A 15,680-nucleotide genomic window follows, 5' to 3' on the forward strand; every position below is an offset into this window, starting at 1 on the left:
TATGAGTCTTCTATTCTCAGTTCTCTAGTGAGATGATGGCAACTAGTGAAAGAATGACTAAAAACATGGCTCTCAAACACCATACTGACATGTCCCAGGAAGAAGCATGATTTCTGAGGATGGTTTTCCTTTGTCCAGAGGAAAAGCAGTGTACAGCGTCCCTGCTTGGCCTTTTCCAATTCATGGCTTCTACAACAGAATTTGGGGAGCATTCTGCCTCACAGCTATGTTTCTGCTTTTTAGATTTCACAGTTCTTTGAGAAGAGCACATTTTCTTTGTTTAGAAGGGAAAGGCTAATCATCTATTACGTATTATTTCTCTAGTATCTCCCATTATAGAGTCTCAGTGTTGGTAAGGCTTCCTGAGAATAAGAGGACTGATCCAAGCTGATTTAAGAGTCCTCTGTTGTGGGACACCTGGGTGGCTCAGTCCATTAAGTGTCCGACTTTGGCTCAGGCCACGGTCTCACGGTTTGTGCGTTCAAGCCCCTCATCAGGCTCTGCTGACAGCTCAGACCCTGGAGTGTGCTTGCAACTGTCTCTTTCTTTCTCTCTGCCCCTCCGCTGCTTGTGTGCTCTCTATATATATCAAAAATAAAAAAAATTTTTAATGTTTATTTATTTTTGAGACAGAGAGGGAGAGCATGAACGGGGGAGGGTCAGAGAGAGAGAGAGAGAGAGAGAGGGAGACACAGAATCCGAAGCAGGCTCCAGGCTCTGAGCTGTCAGCACAGACCGGGGCTCAAATCACGAGCTGTGAGATCACGACCTGAGCTGGAGTCAGACGCCCAACCGACTGAGCCACCCAGGCGTCCCCTGTTTTGCATTTTTAATGTCAGACTCTTGAAGATGGTGAAATGGTCCCTGAAATAGTGTGAACATACCCCAAAGAATGGGATGAGTCTGGCTGCCCCTCATGTCCTTCCCCTACTGCTGCCTGCCTAAGTTATCCTGGTAAAACACAATTTCACACTTCTCAGAACCACCTCTTAAAATCTCTCTGTTCCTTTCTCCTCGCCCCCAAATAAAGATAGTAACTACCATTTATTGAGCCCTGACCAAGGGCCAAGCATTTTGCGCTTATTACCTCCATGAATTCTCACAGCAACCTAAAGTAGGTTTTGGGTTTTTTTTTTAATGTTTATTTATTTTTGAGACAGAGAGTACAAGTGGGGGAGGGGCAGACAGAGGGAGACAGAAAAAGCAGGTTCCAGGCTCTGAGCTGTCAGTGCAGAGCCTGATGTGGGGCTCAAACTCACAGCGAGATCATGTCCTGAGCCGAAGTCAGATGCTTAACAGACTAAGCCACCCAGGCACCTCTCAAGTAGGTATTTTTAATCCCCGCTTTGTAGATGAAGAAACAGGCTTAAAGCTCACATCTACTCCTGACCATGGTACTACCAAACCCAACGTTTCTGCCCACATCTTTCTCTCTATTTCATTTCCCTTTGATGCTCCACTACCCTGAATTTTTTCTAGTTTCTCAGATCCTCCATGCTGTCGCTTGCCTTGAAGCTTTTACACGAAAGCTGTGACCTTGGCCAGAAGCGTTCTTTCTCCCACCCCTTCATTGGACTGCCTCTACTTCAGATTTCTGGGGGCTTTCCCTAGCCCCTTCCCACTCTGCCCCCTGCCACCGCCCTGATAGTCACCCCTCTTAGATGCTTCCTCAGCCCATGCACTCTCCACCCTCTGAATTGTCTGCTCACTCCTCAGGTTCCCCCTTTTGCCAGTGAGCTTCAAAAGAGTGAAGTCTTGTTTGCCATCCCTAGCCCCTTGCACATCCCTGGCACACAGGTGCTCAGTCACTGCTTATTGAACAGATCAATGTACCATGGGCACAAAACTATCAAGCCAGTCCTCTGGAAGGGCATGGACAGGTAGGGGAGACAGACACATGGGTCAGGAACTGAGAGGAGCCCAACTGGAGAGTTTTAGAATACAGAGAGAAGTGCTGTGGGGATAGACAGATTTTTTTAAATGCTTATCTAGTTTGAGAGAGAAAGTGGGGGGCAGAGAAAGAGGAGAGAGTCCCAAGCAGGCTCTGCTCTGTTGGCACAGACTCAGATGTGGGGCTTGATCCCAGGAATCATGAGATCATGACCCAAGCCAAAATCAAGAGTCGGACGCTTAACTGAGCCACCCAGGTGCCCCCAAGCATCCGGGTTATGATCTCACAATTGATGAGTTCATGTCCCATGTTGGGCTTGGTGCTGGCAGTGCAGAGCCTGCTTAGGATTGTCTCTCTCCCTCTCTCTCTCTCTCTCTGCCCCTCCCCCACTTGCTCTCTCTCTCTAAAATAAATAAGTTAAAAAAAAAAAAAAAGACAACCAACTGAGCTACTCAGGCACCCCAAGACAGATTTTTTTTAATTAAGAAATGTAAAACTTGCAGTAAAGAGAAAAGAACAACATAACAAGCACCCATATTTCTGTCATTCAGAATTAACAAGGGTTAATATTTTCCAAATTGCTTCCAGTCATGTTTAAAAGAAATAAAACATTACATGGGGCACCTGAGTGGCTCGGTCAGTTAGGCATCTGACTTCAGCTCAGGTCATGACTTCACAGTTTGTGAATTTGAGCCCCACATCAGGCTCTGTGCTGACAGGCCAGAGCCTGGAGACTGCTTCAGATTCTGTGTCTCTCTCTCTGCCCCTCCCTTGCTCACATTCTGTCTCAAATAACCATTAAAAAATTTTTTAGGGGCACCTGGGTGGCTCAGTCGGTTAAGCAGCCGACTTCGGCTCAGGCCACGATCTCGCGGTCTGTGAGTTCGAGCCCCGCATCAGGCTCTGTGCTGACAGCTCGGAGCCCGGAGCCTGTTTCAGATTCTGTGTCTCCCTCTCTCTCTGACCCTCCCCCGTTCATGCTCTGTCTCTCTCTGTCTCAAAAATAAATAAACGTTAAAAAAAAATTTTTTATAAAAAAATTTTTTAAAGAAATAAAACATTACAGATCACTGAAGTCCCAAAACTATCAGTCCCTCTTATATCCCCTCTCCACTCCCTAGAGACAGCCACTATCAAAAGGTTAGTATTTGTCCCTCAGTGCCCTACCTCCTCTCTGTCTCTGTCTCTGTCTCTCTCCATCAGCAACTTAATATTTTTACATTGTTTATTTGTTTTGTTTTTTGTTTTGTAAGCTCTACTCCCAATGTGGAGCTTGAACTCACAGCCCAAGATCAGTATTTGCATGCTTTACCGACGGATCCAGCTAAGCACCCCTATATTGGCTTTTGGGGTTTTTTTAAGACACATTTATTTAACATCATTACCAGACTATTACATTTAGCAATCAACAGTACGGGTGCAAAAAAACAAAACAAAACATCCGTATTAAGACCCTTTGTTGGAATACTTCAACTCTATACAGAACAGAAACCAAAATAATCTATTATACAGTTAGTCACAAATACAATCCTTGTGTTTTTTGCCCATACACATGAATATTATCTAAAACATATCTTCTTTGTAGCAGCTAGGCTCTGCCACAGTGGTGCTTAGCTGAGTTCACTAATCTATTGTATCTTCCCTGTTACTTCTCTGACTCTCCTCTCCTGCTAAGCTTTATTTACTGACAGAAATTGAAACCTTCTGTCACTGCCATAGCTACTGCCAGAACTGCCATAGCCACCTTGGTTTTGTGGTTTGGCAGAGTATGGTCCTCCACCACCAAAGGGCCCAAAGCTTCTGCCTCCAAAGTGGTTTTCTTTCACGGGTCCAGAATTTGAAGATTGAATATTGGAATTGCCAAAGTCATTATAGCTTCTGCCACCTCCAAAGTGACTACCATCTTTACCAAATCCAATGCAGCCATCCCCACTGCCACCATATCCAACCACCACCATGGCTGCCACCAAAGTCACCCCATGACCAAAGTTGTCATTCCCACCAAAACCACTTCCATGATCACCATCAAAGTTTCCAGAATCATTTCGACCTCTTTGGCTTGACAAAGCACTAGCCATCTCTTGCTTATATAGGGCTTTCCTCACTTCACAGTTGTAGCCATTCATAGTATGGTATTTCTAAGTGACAGTCTAGTCAGTCACAGTCATGAAAGGTCACAAAAGCAAAGCCTCTCTTCCTGCCACTGTCTCAGTCAGCCATGATTTCAATCACTCCAGTTTTCCCATATCGTTCAAAATAATCTCTTAGGTGATATTCTTCAGCATCTTCTTTAATGCCACCGACAAAAAAATCCTTTTCACAGTTAAGTGAGCACAAGTCTTTGACAATCTTCTCTTTAGTTCCACAACTCTTAAATCCACCTCCCCCTGAAGCACTTGGTGTTTGGATCTCTCATTACCATTACCACACAGTCTATGAGCATTCCCCATTGCTCAAAATGGCTCCTCAGACCCATTGATTGTTTCAAAGTTTCCATGAAGAGCTTCTGCAGCTGCTCAGAATCTTTGGAAGACTGACTTAGACATGAGCACAGAAGGAGGAGAAACTTGAACAATGCCTACTTGCTGGCATCCAAGGGCAGAAAGGATAGGTATTTTGTTTTTAAAGTACACCAATCATGGGTGCCCGGGTGGCTGAGTTCGTTAAGTGTCTGACTCTTGATTTCGGCTCTGGTCATGGGCTCAGGTCATGATCTCATGGTACATGAGATTGAGCCCCAGGTCAGGCTCTGTGCAGATAGCTCCCAGCCATCTTGGGATTCTCTCCCTCTATGTCCCTCCCCCACTCGTACACATTCATTCATTCATTCTTTCTCTCTCTCTCTCAAATAAAAATAAATGGGGAGAGAGAGAGAGAGAGAGAGAGAGAATCCCAAGCAGGCTCCATCCACCTTGTTAGCACAGAGCATGACATGGAGCTCCATTCCACAAACCAGGAAGTTGGTTGCTTAACCAACTGAGCCAACCCAGGTGCCCCTGCCCCTAAATAAAAATAAATTTTAAAAATAAAATAAAATGCACCAATCATATACTTAGTATGTGTCAATTAGCATCTTGGTTATTTTCAACTGACATTTCATTTTTGAGACCTACTCAGGTTGGTAACATAGATCTAGGTCATTGCTTTCCATTGCTGTAGAGTAGACCATCATAGAAATGTAATTGGGGAATTTCTGCACCAATAGGGATTCAGAGAGATGGTGCAGTCTACTGAAGGAGAGCAGGAATTGTCTGGGGACTTCTGCTTTAGAAAGGCAATGGGTTTTCCAATTAAGGATTATGAATATATGCACATAGAGGTCAAAGTCTTGATACCTCTTCTTGGCCTTGGAAGAAAAAGAACTTTCAAAGTAAGAGACTACCTCCTCATTTAGCAGATTGACTCATTTCTCTGTGACACTCCAGGTGGGTGTGATGAAATGTGATACATCTGTCATCTCCAAAACTCAGAGGAAACTTTCTTTTAAAGAACTGGCCATCTCAGGGGCCCCAGGTGGCTCAACTGGTTAAGCATCTAACCCTCGATTTTGGCTCAGGTCATGATCTCACAGTTTGTGACATTGAGCATTGAGGCCCGCTTTGGGCTCTGCGCTGACATTACTGAGACTGCTTGGGAGTCTCTGTCTCCCTCTCTCTGCCCCTCCCCCACCACATGCATGCACACTTTCTGTATCTCTCTCAAAAATAAATCCCCATCAAAACTCAAAACTCAAAACAAAACAAACCGGCCATTCCAGAATGTTAAGATTTTTGGCAAGATTAAGGCTGAAATAAAAATGAGCAAGATAAAAAGTTACAGGTTTTGAAAGAACTCCTTTGGAAAGAAAAATCATAAAAATACTATATAAACTTGAATTGAATACATTGTATGTACGAAATCTAAATTAGACATGCATTCCTAGGGTGTATTAGTGAACCATTGTTGCGATATTGCTGCATAACAAACCACCCTAAATTTAGTGGAAAGCAACAGTGAGCATTTACTATCATGCTCATGGGGCTGTCGATTAACTGTGGTTTGGCTGATCTAGAATGGGCTCAGTTCAGTGGTTCTGCTTCAAACTTCAGATCAGGTGGGCTTTGCCATAGTTTAGGTTCTAGTTTAGTTTCGTTTAGGATCTCTCACACTCCTTGCACCAATAGCTCCCCAAAGCAAGAAAGCCTAGCCAGACCACACAAACACATTTAAGGCCTCTGCTCTCCTCATATCATTCCTTGCTCTGTGGAGCAACCGCAACATCATATGGCCAACCTCAACATCAGCAGAACAGAAGAAAATATTCTACCCATAATAGGAAGAATCACAAAGCCATATAGGAAAGAACATGGATATCTTAATACAGGGAGGTGTGAAGAACTGGGACAAATGGTCAATAATTCAATCTACCAGAGTGTAAATAAGAAAACAAAATTGAAGGGCGCCTGGGTGGCTCAGTCGTTAAGCATCCGACTTCGGCTCAGGTCACGATCTCGCGGTATGCGAGTTCGAGCCCCACTCTGTGCTGACCGCTCAGAGCCTGGAGCCTGTTTCAGATTCTGTGTCTCCCTCTCTCTCTGCGCCTCCCCTGTTCATGCTCTGTCTCTCTCTGTCTCAAAAATAAATAAATGTTAAAAAAAAATTTTTTTAAAAGAAAACAAAATTGATAGCAATTATAAACGGAAGTAGCCAGACACTTGCTCTGAGATAAGATCTTATGAACAGCAAAAATGTCTGCTTTGCCAAACAAGTTTTTGCCAGGTTTTTTTGTTTGTTTGTTTGTTTGTTTGTTTTGGGGGGGGGGGGGTTGCCCCAACTTCAAAGTCACAGAAATGAAAATCTTAGCAGGGAGGGACCCTTAGAATTTCTTCCTGGGACTGTGTGCTGCACATCACTCAGATGTTAAAACTCTCACAACAATGTAACAAAACTTGTGTTTGATGAATGGGGTTAAATGCCTTTGGCATTCCTCACACACTACCCCCCCTCCACCTTAGCTCTGGATTTGGTTACCAGCAACAGTTCCTTTATTACCCTTTGGAAGCCACACTGTCCCAGTATTCTTTGGAAGGCAGAAATCATAAAAAGTCATCCCGAAAAATTGCTGGATAATCTGGGTGTAATAGCCCAGCCATTTCACTTACTGATCCTATAAATCTTAGAAAGTCACATGACCTCTTTAAAATGAAAGACTTGATCAGCCACTCTTGCTCTCCCTCAGTCCAACTGTACAAAGCAGTCAGAATGAGATTTTTTTTTTAATGCATCAAAGAAAGGGTTTATTCCAGAGGCAGCTGAATGAAAGCACAGAAGGTTGACTCAAATCTGTCCAGAATGATAAATTTTTTTCATCTTTATTTTTATTATTTATTTAAAAATTTTTTTAAATGTTTATTTTTGAGAGAGAGAGAGAGAGAGAGAGAGAGAGAGAGAGAGAATGTGCACAAGCAGGAAGGGGCAGAGAGAGAGGGAGACACAGAAGTGAAGCAGGGTCCAGACTCCGAGCTATAAGCACAGAGCCCCATGCAGGGCTTCAACTGACAAACCTCGAGATCACGACCTGAGTGGAAATCAGACGCTTAACCGACTGAGCCACCCAGGCACCCCTTTATTATTTGTTTTTTAAGTTAAGTCCATGCCCAACATACGGCTCAAATTCATTACCCCTAGATCAAGAGTTGCACACTCTACAGACTGAGCCAACCAAGTGCCTATGGAATGAGATATTTATTTATTTATTTATTCATTCATTCATTCATTCATTCATTCATTCATTATTTGTTTGTTTGTTTAAAGTAGGCTTCACACCCAGCACAGAGCCCAACACAGTGCTTGAACTCACAACTCTGAGATCAAGACCTGAGCTAAGATCAAGAGTTGGTCACTTAAAAAATTTTTTTGAAGGGTTTATTTATTTTTGAGAGAGATAGACACAGAGCACAAGTGGGGGAAGGGCAGAGAGAGAAGGAGACACAGAATTCGAAGCAGGCTCCAGGCTCCTCACTGTCAGCACAGAGCCTGACACGAGGCTCGAACTCACAACCTCAATGACCGTGGAATCGTGACCTGAGCCAAAGTTGGACACTCAAGTGACTGAACCACCCAGGCACCCCCAAGATGTTTTTTTTAAGTTTATTTATTTTTGAGGTAGAGAGGAAGAGAGCACACGCAAGCAGGGGAGGAGGAGAGGGAGAAAGAGAATCCCAAATAGGCTCTGCACTGTCAGCACAGAGCCCCACAAGGGGCTGGAACTCATGAAAGGTGAGATCATGACCTGAGCTGAGATCAAGAGCTGGCTGCTTAACCAACTGAGCCACCCAGGAGCCCCATCTGAGATTTTTTTTGAATAAAACATTTTGAAGGGTGCCTGGGTGGCTCAGTCAGTTAAGCATCCAACTTCGGCTCAGGTCATAATCTTGCCATTCATGAGTTTGAGCCCTACATCAGACTGTGCTGACAGCTCAGAGCCTGGAGCCTGCTTTGGATTCTGTGTCTCCCTCTCTCTGCCCATTCCTGGCTCGTTCTCTCTCTCTTTGTCTCTCTCTCTCTCTCTCTCTCTCTCTCTCTCTCAAAAATAAAACATTTAAAAAAATTATTTTAAGTAAAATATTTTGATTTTAGGGGCACCTGGGTGGCTCAGTCAGTTGAGCATCTGACTTCAGCTCAAGCCACAATCTCATGGTTCATGGATTCCAGCCCCGCATGGGGTTCTGCGCTTTACAGCTCGGAGCCTGGAGCCAGCTTCCGATTCTTTGTTTCCCTCTCTCTTTCTGTCCCTCCCCCACTTGTGTGTACACTCATGCCCTATCTCTCTCTCAAAAATAAACATTAAAAAAAAAAAAACATTTTGATTTTAAGATAACTGTAGATCCACATGCACATTCTGCAAGAAATAATACAGAGTAGCCAGTTTCCGCCAATGGTAACATCTTGCCGAACTATGCCAATGGTAACATCTTGCCGAACTATACAGTATCACAACGATATTGACATTGATACAGTCAAGATAACAGTACATTTCTGCTATGGACTGAATGTGTCCCCCACCCCCACCCGCCAAATTCATATGTTGAAGTAACTAACCCTAACGATAGCGATATTAGGAGGTGAGGCTTTGGAAAGCTGCTTAAATTATGAAGGTAGACTTCATGAATGGGATTAGTGCCTTATAAAAGAGGCTCCAGAGAGATCCCTAGCCCCTTCCACCATGTGAGGATACAACTGGAAGTGTGAAACCCAGAAGAAGGCCTTCACTTGACCTTGACCAAGCTGGCATCTTGATCTTGGACTTACCAGCACCCAGAACTATAGGAAATAAATTTATGTTGTTTATAAATTACCCAATCTGTGGTATTTTGCTATAGCCACTTGAACAGACAAGACAATTTCTATCAGGATACAGTATATTTCTTTCAAATTGGGTAATTTCTATTGTTCTATCTTCAAGTTCACTGATTGTTGCCTCTGTCCCTCCATTCTGCTGTTGAGCCCATGCACTGTTTTTTGTTTTTTTTTTTTGTTTTTTTTTAGTTAGTGTATTTTTTTGTTCTAAAATGTTTATTTGGTTCTTTGTATTTTCTTTTTTTTAATTTTTTTTAATGTTTATTTATTTTTGAGAGAGAGAGAGAGAGAGAGAGAGAGAGAGCATGAACAGGGGAGGGCCAGAGAGAGAGAGGGAGACACAGAATGTGAGGCAGGCTCCAGGCTCTGAGCTGTCATCACAGCTCACAGACCATGAGATCATGACCTGAGCTGAAGTTGAGCACTTAACTGACTGAGCCACCCAGATGCCCCAGTTCTTTGTATTTTCTCTGTCTCTGCTAGGACTTTCTATTTTGTTTTGAGGAGAAGTTACTATTTTCTTCATTTGTTTCAAATGTGTTTGTTCACTGAAACATTTTTATGATGATAGCTTTTAAAATATTTTAATGTTTGGGGCGCATGGGTGGCTCAGTCAGTTAAGCGTCCAACTTCAGCTCGGGTCATGATCTCACAACCAGTGAGTTTGAGCCCCATGTCAGGCTCTGTGCTGACAGCCCAGAGCCCGGAGCCTGCTTCGGATTCTGTGTCTCCCTCTCTCTCTGCCCCTCCCCTGCTCATGCTCTCTCACTCCTTCAAAAATAAATAAACATTTAAATACATATATTTTAATAAAATAAATAAACATTTAAATATATATTTTTTAATCTTTTTCATTTAATTCTAGTATCTCTGCCATTTTGTATTGCTATATATTGATTTTTTTTTTTCTAAATTCAGTTTGAGATCTTCTTATTTTTTGGTATGGTGAGTGAATTTTTTCATTGAAACTTTGAAACTTTGGGTATTATGAGACCCTGGATCTCATTTAAACCTTTTATTTTACCTAATTTCTTTTTTCAATTTTTAAAAAATCTTTATTCATTTTTGAGAGACAGAACATGAGCAGGGGAAGAGCAGAGAGAGAGAGGGAGACACAGAATCTAAAGTAGGTTCTAGGCTCTGAGTTGTGAGCACAGAGCCTGATGTGGGGCTTGAACTCATGAACCATGAAATCACGACCTGAGCCAAAGTTTGACGCTCAACCAACTGAGCCACCCAGACACCCCTTTCTTTCTTGTTTTTACTTTTGTGTGTGTGTAGGTTATTTATTAATAAGAGAGAGAGAAAGCACAGGCAGGGGAAGAGGAGAGAGAGAGAGAGAGAGAGAGAGAGCAAGAGAATTCCACGCAGGCTCCGCACTGTCAGCACAGAGCCTGATGTGAAGCTCGAACCCACAAACGGCGAGATCATGCCCTGAGCCGAAGTCAGACGCTTAATCAACTGAGCCACCCAGGTGATCTTAGCTAATTTCTAGTGATACCCCTCAGGCAGGTGAAGTGGTGGTGCTGTCTCATTACTGCCAGTTAAGGGTAGAAGGCCAGGTTTCCCACTCACCCACCTCTGTTACTACCTGGGGTGGTCTTCCTCCCACTAGTGGGTTGAGGTGAGAATTCTGGCTCCCCACGGGGCCTCCACTGACACCACAGAGTTTGGGCGAGGGGGTTGCCTTGTTATTGCTGGTCAATGGTATGAGTTCTGACTCTCCATCAAGTCTCATCTAACACCACCCCAGTGGGACACCTTGATCCTGTCAGGTAGGTGAAAATTAGGTTCCCCAATGTGGTCTGCACTGATACTGTGGAGGTGAAGAGAGTGAGCTTGGTCACCTATGGATGCAAATGAAAGTCCCGGCTCCCCACTTGGCCTTCTCTGACACCACCCCAGGTGGGAAGGTTGAGGGTCTTCATTACAGTCTGCTGAAGATGGAAGTCTAGGCACCCCATTCAGCCTTTGCTGGTGGGGGTGTAGCCACAGTTCTTTTATGTGTTTGGCTGGAGTAGAATGGCTATTATCTATTCTGTTCTGAAAGTCTACCCCTTTCCTGGTACTTTGGCTAGAGATTGCAGGCTTTTGTTGGGGCTTTGTTTTTTTGGTGGGGGGCAGGTGTCTATGTTCACTGGCATTTTCTGGTTGCCAACATTTTCAGCTCCAAGTCTGGGGTATATGAGACAAAAAGAAAACCCAGGGAAATTACCACTATGTTGTTACTTGTACTCTGAGTTACCTAGTCAGTCTGCCTCTGTCTACCTTTCAGTCTTTTTGTATTATATCTATGCCCAGATATGGTTTGAAGAACTATCCTGGTTGGGGAGGAATCAATATAGGTGAGACGGGTGGGCTGCTCATTGGGGTGTCTGCTGCAGTGGGTGGGAGTAGAGGGTATCCAGGGAAGCCTTCTCGATCCAACAGTCCTGGGTTTCTGAAGAAGCTGTCTTTGAATGAACCAAGGGGCGTCAGCTTCTCCAGTCCTTCCCTTGACCTCAGGATCTGTCTTAAGTGAGGGTAGTGTCAGGAGACCTTAAAGAAAGACTGCTAGGAAGCCAAGTAGCAGCAGAAATGGGATGAATTCCTTGTGTTCAATGGACTAATATCCAAAAGCATGGCTCTTTCTAAGAAGTTGTTTAGCCTTTCCCAGCACCTGGGCCCCAGTTTAGAATCACTTGGTTCTGCACATTGCAGTGACGTCCAAACTGCTTTGAATCATCCATTCTACAAGTATTTGTTCAGCATGTCCCATGTCCCATGTCTCATTGCAGCAGGTGCTATGGACTTAATGAGCAAATAGAAGTGTGAATTCTGCCTTCTGGAGGAAAGAGACAGAGATAAGTAGTAATTTTTACATTGTAATAAGTAGATATACAATGACAAACTGATGAGTGCTAGGAAGGAAACTACAGGGAGTTGATAAAGCCTCTCACAAGCTGCCAAGTTACTGTAGTAAGTGTTGAATGTGATGTCGAAAAACAGAAGTTTGCTCATAGAGTTAGTTAAACTCGGGTTACTCAAACATGCTTAAAATTGGTTTTTGGCTCTTCATCACAGCTAGCAATTGATATAGTTTCAATCTAAATAGCTTCTGCTTGGGGCGCCTGGGTGGCTCAGTCGGTTAAGCATCCGACTCCTGATATCAGCTTAGGTCATTATCTTATGGTTCGTGAATTTGAGCCCAGCATCGGGCTCTGTGCTGACAGGACAGAACCTGCTTAGGATTCTCTCTCCTTCTCACTCTGTCCTTCCCCCACTTGCTCTCTCTCTCTCTCTTCCCCCCATCTCTCAAAATAAATATTCAAAAAAAAAAATTTAAATGGACTTTGCTTTTGAACCAAAAAGTCTACTGAACTCAAATTATACATGCTGATTACCCTTGTTGATTTGAATTAATTTTTCTCTCCTCAGTATCTAATATGGTTTCTGACTCTTAAAATTGTTTTAATGTTTATTTATTTATGAGAGAGAGGGAGTGACAGTGTGTGAGCAGAGGAAGAGCAGAGAGAGAGGGAGACACAGAATTCAAAGCAGGCTCCAGGTTCTGAGAGGTTAGCACAGAGCCCGACATAGGCTGAATGGTGAGGAATGGTGAGATCATGACCTGAGCCAAAGTCGGACACATAACCAACTGGGCCACTCAGGCGCCCCTACTGTGGGTTCTGACTCTTAAGTGCTTTCTTCCCTTATTACATAAAAAAGAAAATATATACAGGTGCTTGGGTGGCTCAGTCAATTGAGCCTCTGACTTCAGCTCAGGTCATGATCTCACAGTTCATGAGTTGGAACACCACATCAGGCTTGCTGCTCTCAGCTCAGAACCTGCTTCAGATTTTCTGTCCCCCTCTGTGTCCCTCCCCTGCTTGCACTCTTTTTCTCAAAAATAAAATTAAGCATTTAAAAAATTGAAAAAGAATATATATGTATATATATATATATATATATGTATGTATGTACATACATATGTGTGTGTGTATATATATATATATACACGTATATATATATGTGCATATATATATACGTGTATATATAAATATATACTGACAGTATAGTCAAATATCTGAATAGGCCAGAATTTTCAGACCTAAACAGAGGGTTGCATTTGACTGCAGCCCTGGCCCTTAAGTATGCCACATATGGAGACAAGAAATCTTGGCATCCACTTAATAAATATCTTTTCCTGTTATAGAATTTATTTTCTAGTGGGAAATATGCATAATAAGCAGATGATCTACCTGATGTCATGTCAGGTAGTGAGGGGGCCTATGAAGAATGATAAAACAGAAGAAGGAATAAAGTGACATCAGAGGTGCCATTAGAACACAGTGTCATTGAAAGCAGGCAGGGAGGTGTGATTCCAAACAGGTAGCTTCTCCAACACCTATGAGCTGGAGCATGCCCACCCAGATCAAGCTGAAAGGTTAGTGTTAGGGTTACTGTTAGAGTAAGGGTACAAGTACCTGTTTGAGTTCCTGCTTTCAGTTACTTTGGGTAGATGCCTAGGAGTGAAACTGTTGAATCAAAAGGTAATTCTGTGTTTGAACTCTTTGAAGAACTGCCAAACTAGTTTCCACAGCAGCTACATCATTTTACATTTCCATTGACATTGTACAGGGGTTCCAATTTCTCTTCATCCTCTCTAACACTTGTTATTTTCTGTTTATTTGGTTTTTAAAAATTATAGCCATCCTAATGGTTATGAAGTGGTGTTCAAGTCCTTTGCCAATCTTGAAATTGGGTTGTTTTTTTGGTTGTTAAAACCAACCATTTCAAAGTGAAGAATTCAGTGGCATTTAATACATTCACAGTGTTGTACAACCATCATCTCTACTTAATTCGGGAACATTTTCATCACCCCAAAATACAATAATGTGCATAAGCAGTCACCGGTGTTGCCCATGTTAACAGATGGAGGGGCAGGCTTTGAAGACATTAACCAACTGCTCAAGATGACAATGTATTATGGGCTGAATTGTATCCCCCCAGGACCTTCAGAATGTGACTACCTTTAGAGATAGGGTGATTAAAGAGGTGACTCAGTTAAAATGAAACTGTTAGGGCTGTCTGTCTGGCTCAGTTGGAAGAGCATGTGACTCTTAATCTCGGATCATCAGTCCAAGCCCCACACTGAGTGTAGAGATTGTTAGGGTGGGCTCTAATCCATTCTGAGGGGTGTTTTTATAAGAAGAAGAAATTTTGGGGCACCTAGGTAGCTCAGTTAATTAAGATCTGACTTCGGCTCAGGTCATGATCACCATTTGTGAGTTTGAGCCCCGTGTCCGGCTCTGTGCTGACAGCTCAGAGCCTGGAGCCTGGTTCGGAATCTGTGTCTCCATCTCTCTCTCTCTGTCCCTCCCCGGCTCATGCTCTTTCTCTCTCTCTCAAAAATGAATAAGTGAAAAATGTTTTTAAATTAAAATAAGGAGAAAAAGAATATAATTATAGCAACAAAAAAGGCATGGATTCCATTGATTTTATATCAACACAGTTATATATTGCAATTTTTAATATTTTTTTATAAGGAAGGGGTCCATTAAGGCAACAAAAGCTATAAGGTAGCCTAGCTACCACCATGCACAGTTTGCAAAACAGCTTTAAAAATTGAAAATTGATGGGGCGCCTGGGTGGCTCAGTCGGTTAAGTGTCCGACTTTGGCTCAGGTTGTGATCTCATGGTCCGTGAGTTTGAGCCCCACGTCAGGCTCTGTGCTGACATCTCAGGGCCTGGAGCCTACTTCAGATTCTGTGTCTCCCTCTCTCTCTGCCCCTCTCCCACTCATGCTCTGTCTCTCTCTGTCTCAGAAATAAAATTTAAAATTTTTTTTTAAAAATTAAAAAAAAAAGAATTGAATATCAGGGAATTACAAATTTGTTCTTAAATCCTAGGTCAGCTCTGCCACCTAGTGGTGGTAGGGAAATTTTGGAAGAAACAAATGCCCAGTAGCTGCTGGGCACCCCACCAGGAGCTTTGAAATTGTGCTATATGGTTTCATCCTCACAATCCCATGTAGTAAATGATATCAAGTGTCCAGATAAGTCAATGAGATTCAGGGTACTTAAAGCATTTAGCTAGGGTCACATGACCCTATGGAGCGTTGGTCTCCAGCTGTGGCGCAACACTATGGAGAACCCGGTTTATCTGGATTTCCCATTGTTGAGATGGGCTCTTCCAGTGGTAAGAATTACAGTAGTGCTCCAGGTTTTCCAGTTTGGAGACAGAGCAGAATATTTGGAGAGTTTTACATGGTCAGCATCTTTCATGCTGTCTGCATTTATTTGGAGCCAGACACTGTGCTTAGGGCTATGATGGGGATTGCCTCTAAATGCAGTTTTCTAAGGAGGTTGCATTTTCAAATTAGAGAAGGGATTTGACTGGGCTGCCTCATTCACAGCTCTTTGGAATCACATCTACTCACACACCACCAGCCTCTCTGAAATTAAGGCAC

The 15,680-nt window shown here is 43.1% G+C and overlaps 1 protein-coding gene across 1 annotated transcript; it reads right to left on the bottom strand.

Moving 5' to 3' along the window:
- Positions 1-3,126: 3,126 nt before the first annotated feature.
- Positions 3,127-4,042, bottom strand: LOC122203774 (heterogeneous nuclear ribonucleoprotein A1-like). The gene has a single exon (XM_042910850.1). It carries the CDS (start codon positions 4,015-4,017, stop codon positions 3,562-3,564), a length of 456 nt encoding a protein of 151 aa, XP_042766784.1. The 5' UTR covers positions 4,018-4,042; the 3' UTR covers positions 3,127-3,561.
- Positions 4,043-15,680: the final 11,638 nt, after the last annotated feature.

Source organism: Panthera leo, chromosome D3, assembly GCF_018350215.1.
Source record: "Panthera leo isolate Ple1 chromosome D3, P.leo_Ple1_pat1.1, whole genome shotgun sequence".
NCBI lineage: Eukaryota > Metazoa > Chordata > Mammalia > Carnivora > Felidae > Panthera > Panthera leo.